Source organism: Neomonachus schauinslandi, chromosome 2 (assembly GCF_002201575.2).
Source record: "Neomonachus schauinslandi chromosome 2, ASM220157v2, whole genome shotgun sequence".
NCBI lineage: Eukaryota > Metazoa > Chordata > Mammalia > Carnivora > Phocidae > Neomonachus > Neomonachus schauinslandi.
In genome coordinates, this window is record NC_058404.1 from 39,207,610 (window position 1) to 39,212,174 (window position 4,565).

The following is a 4,565-nucleotide window of genomic DNA, read 5'->3' on the forward strand; positions in this document are numbered from 1 at the left end:
TGTTCTTGTTCTTATTAGCAAATAACGTATCATGTATGTTCATGATCACACTTTACTAAGGGTTTATTAGAGAGAAGAGATGAGATGTTAGCAGTGTTCAGTGGGAATATTTATTTTCTCATTTTCTGCCCTTCTGCTGTAAACCACATTACCCTACTTACCTTTCCTCCCATTTATTAATTACAGATTAGTCAGAGACTGGGAACTGGAGGATGATTCAATATTCTTTAGAAATTAGGGACCTTCATAAATTTAATTTTTTTCTTTGGGTGGCTTGGCCCCCATATTCAATTTTGTCATACATACTTAAAACCTAAGAATAGCTGTGTGGCTTATCTCTTAAATGAAATCTGAAAGTGGTTGTGATTCGTGAGAAAGAGCTTCCCTAAGCAAAACCGCTTATAATATGCGCCCATATGTACAAAATATGGCCACTTCAACTTCAAACAAAAATTTCACTTATTTGCCCTAGTTTTCCCCCAAGGTAAAAAGCCCTAGCTCTGAAATTATATAATGTATATAATTAAATTAACATAATTAATATATCTTAATATATTCTATATAATTTGTTTTCTATATAAATTTTATATAAATTTATGTATTTAATATAAATTTTAACATCATATAAATGTAAAATATAAAAAGTTATCAAATGGTTAAGTAAAGCTATTGAAAGTAAAAACACTCCTTGAAGGCCCTAGCTTTGAAATTATATAATCTATATAATTAACGTAACTAGATTAATATATTTAATATATAAATTATACATAATTATATATTATGTAAATTATATGTAATTTAAAATATAAAATGTAATATGTTTATATAATTTTAATTATATAAATATAAAATGTAAAAAGTTATCAAATGATTAAAGCTGTTGAAAACAAAATACGTGCAAATGCTTTATAACTTGCAGAGGACAATAATGCACGTAAAATACTACCTTTTGAATTTTATTTCTTTATTAACCAAATTATTTTGTACTGAAGAGACATTTCCCCTATAAGAAATGAAAGAAAATAAACGAGGGATTTTAAGGAAAATTTTTTTTCTTTAATTTACTGTGATAATTTTCACTGGTAAGATAAGAATTAACTGCAGACCATCACTTTTTTCCCCCAAGCTACTGTCAGTTACCAGAATTTCACCAGAAATTATGTAAAGATTTATTTGAACTAATTGAGTCACTAGATCAAATTAAACTTTTCTGTGGAATCACACTACTTTGCAGAAATAGACAAAAAGCCAAAGCCAGTTTTCATTCATCACAAGGCAGCACCTCACAGTGCTCTAGGTCACTCTATCCCAGTTGCTACAAGATTTTATTTACAGAGATATTATGGAAAGATTTTTAAATTAATGTCTGAGATTTCTGTTTGAATACAATAAGGAGTTGTCTTTATTTTGAAATCTTCACAGCTTTTTAGATTTTTTGGCATACTCTTAACCGCGCGTGCTGTCGGTTGCCAGTCACTTGATTTCGACATAATAGTCCAGGACCACAGTCACAGCGCTGGAAGATTTCTGGAGCTTGAGCAGTATCTTTCTGCCCTCTCCTAGAGCACACCTGTCCCTCCAGGAGGACTGGCTTACAAATTTTAGTCCAGAAATGACGAGCACAGCAAAGTCCAGCTCCGCAGTCAAAAGTTCTAAGACATCTTTCTCCCTCTTGTCCTGTAACAAGATTCATATGTGCTGTTGCAATAAAAGGGGAAAGTGGCATGTAGGGGGCTTATAAGCTGGGGTGAAGGTGTAGGATCTAGAACTGAAGGCCACAAAGTAAAAATAAAAGCAGCATGCAGGTCTCCCAGAGCTAGATCTTATGCCAAGAGTAGATGAAATGGAAATTTTAGCCCTACCTAATAGAACTTGTTTTATAAAGGTTTTGTTGTTGTTGTTGTTGTTGTTTTATAAAGTTAAAACATTTTCAAAGAAAGATGAGATTTCCAGTCTTGAGGAATGAAATCAGTATCCCTTATCAGTGTTTTATTAAATGGGATTTATACTGACACAGACCATGACTTATAAAGGGGCTGCTTAACCTGGAGACACAAACTGGCCAATTCACTGCCTTCAGACATTCCAATTATTTTATGTCCAAGATTGGAATTTGAGACTACAATTTTGTAAAAAGCTTCATCTTAGTGAAGTTTGTATTTTGTCTGAGAATAAGAAGCTAATGCATCTACTTTCATTTCTCTTTTATTTTGTATCCTGAAGACCAAGAAGGGGAAACCTCCATTTGTTAAATTACAAACATGTATGTGTAAAATTCACTTAAAGATTTTTTTGCTAACCAGTTCATAATTATGGCTAGTCCCCTGTCCTCTTGACTGGCTGACTGCCTTATGCTACTCCCTACATGATCTTCTAGCTGTGGATGGAGAGAGATTAGAAACAAGACAGAATCCCTCTGTGTTTCTGAAGTGGGGAGGAATCAAGTCAGGTTCAGCCTATCCTTAATAGCCTAGGAGGAGGACATCTTCTTCTTCTTCTTCTTTTTTTTTTTTTTTAGGGTTTTATTTATTTGAGAGAGAGCACGAGCAGGGGGAGGGTCAGAGGGAGAGGGAGAAGCAGGCTTCCCAATGAGCAGGGGCTCGATCCCAGGACCCATGAGATCATGACCTGAACTGTAGGCAGATGCTTAACTCACTGAGCCAACCAGGCGCCCCAAGAAAAGCTTCCTTTAAAAAAAACAAAAGTGCTCATAATGCTTCTCTTACCCTTACTGCCTTGTGATTTCTTAATATTTGGCTTCCTTTTGGGTTTGTTTTCCTGAATTGGATGCTCAGTTGTTCCTTTTGTGTGCACATCATCTTGGTCATCGATCTGCCTCTCCGACATTGGCGCTGCATCTTCCATTGTTGTACAAACATCTGAGAGACAAGCAGGTGTGGTTAGAGTTATTAACTTCAAGGATTACGACCACAGACATGCTAATTATTACACTGTTATGTAGTTTGGCAGTACCCCTGCCTTCAGTTTATATATAACTTTCATGATTTCTGGGACATATGCACTAAATATTTACATGCACATATGGCAAGGAAAGTAGTTAAGTAATTAGTGGAATCCAAGTGAAAATGAAAGAATTTGAAAGATTCCATCTTGAACCCTTCCTTTAAAATCATTATCTCTAAGTTGACAAAAATTATTGCCAGGAAATAAACTATTTTTTTGCATTAAGAAAAGGCAGTTGCATAAATACCTTCAAGCATGAATCCAAGAGACCTTCAGAGAGTGCCTATCTTGGAATATCCTAGCCTATGAGACTCAGATGCTGTTTTCAGTGGAAAACCACTGTTCTTGGAGCCGCGCTCTGCTGCAAGGGTTTACGATAGCTTACCGTTCACGCAGAGTGTCCCAGGGCAGCACATGGCCTGACGTTGGCACCTCCTTCGTAACCCACGACACATAGCACAGAATGGCTTCTCATCTTGGGGTTTGAGGCAGAATTTTCTGGAACTGCAGTCCTTGTCAGACAGGCACTGTGAACCCTGCAAGGAAAAACTTGTCACGGGGCTGGGGAACCCAACAAGATGTAAGAGGACTTCTAATCCAAAGTGGAAGGTGGAGGAAGCCAAGTCATAGTGGCACTTTGCATGCAGCGAAAGACCCTCGGTGGCACCTTAATTTTTCAGTATAATTGGTTTTCTCCCACAAAGGGGAGATCAAATCTCCACTGACGAAACCTATGTGCTGCAAAGGTTGTGTTCGAGATGCTACTTGTCCTACTTTTAAAACTCAGGGTTTCATTTTCTTGTACTCTTTGTGAAAATGGAAGAAAATGCCTTCCCATGTGTGTCTTACAGATGATGATGAGATTTTTGATGTCTATCTACTACCTCCAGAAGCTGAGCCACATGTAGTGCTGGTGTTTGTGCCATTCCTATTTGATGTTTTTCCTCTAGTGGGTCACATCAACCCTACGTCCATTTGCCAACTTGCCCGTCGGTGAGCCTTACCCCTGTGAACTGCCCCCTGCTCCCTTAGTGGCACTTTACCTTCCGAGCCCCGTGCACGTCGGCAGAGCTCTTGATGTTGTTGAAGTCCAGAACCAGAGCTCCCAGGGGGGCGCAGAACCAGCTGAGCCCCAGCAAGACCACCACTGCCATCCTTTAATCGCCTCTCCGCGTTCTCCAAACTGGGCTGCTCTACACCCCCAAGAGAGCAAAACAGAAACCCTTCAAGGTCGTCTGGAACTGCTTTTCCTGAAGGCGAAGCAAGTCTTCGTCCCAGTAAGGTGTGTGAAACTATTTATACCAGATGTGCCCCCTCATCTCTCTCCACCCCCCTCCTCCTTCATTTCCTTCCTCCTTACCGCACACAGGCTTCAACAAATCCCTTTAAATCTGTTTGATCAATAGTTCAAAACAAGGATTCAATAGAAGGAGAGAAGGGGCAGGGCCACAGCGGCTTCTCCTCCAGGGGTTGAATCCCTCTTAATTACTGCATATCAAAGTTAGTTCAAAGGGTTAGCAGAAGAGCAGGATGTCTGTATCAAAGGCAAACTCTGATAATCACCTGCATTTCCTACCTTCGGTAATCCTTTGCGGGTGGAG

General features: G+C 38.8%; 1 protein-coding gene across 1 annotated transcript; it reads right to left on the minus strand.

Moving 5' to 3' along the window:
- Nucleotides 1-1,426: 1,426 nt before the first annotated feature.
- On the minus strand, nucleotides 1,427-4,118 carry DKK4 (dickkopf WNT signaling pathway inhibitor 4). Its single transcript, XM_021681541.1, has 4 exons — nucleotides 4,008-4,118; nucleotides 3,350-3,500; nucleotides 2,727-2,879; nucleotides 1,427-1,677 (listed from the first exon to the last, which is right to left on the minus strand). Exons 1-4 carry the CDS (start codon nucleotides 4,116-4,118, stop codon nucleotides 1,427-1,429), a joined length of 666 nt encoding a protein of 221 aa, XP_021537216.1.
- Nucleotides 4,119-4,565: the final 447 nt, after the last annotated feature.

Excerpts from the sequence above, each read along its gene's own strand:
- DKK4 (XM_021681541.1), bottom strand. The coding sequence starts at position 4,118 with ATGGCAGTGGTGGTCTTGCTGGGGCTCAGCTGGTTCTGCGCCCCCCTG. Across the intron at positions 3,501-4,007 it reads ACGTGCACGGGGCTCGGAAG|GGTTCACAGTGCCTGTCTGA; the intron begins GTAAAGTGCCAC and ends TTTTCCTTGCAG. Across the intron at positions 2,880-3,349 it reads TGGGACACTCTGCGTGAACG|ATGTTTGTACAACAATGGAA; the intron begins GTAAGCTATCGT and ends CTTGTCTCTCAG.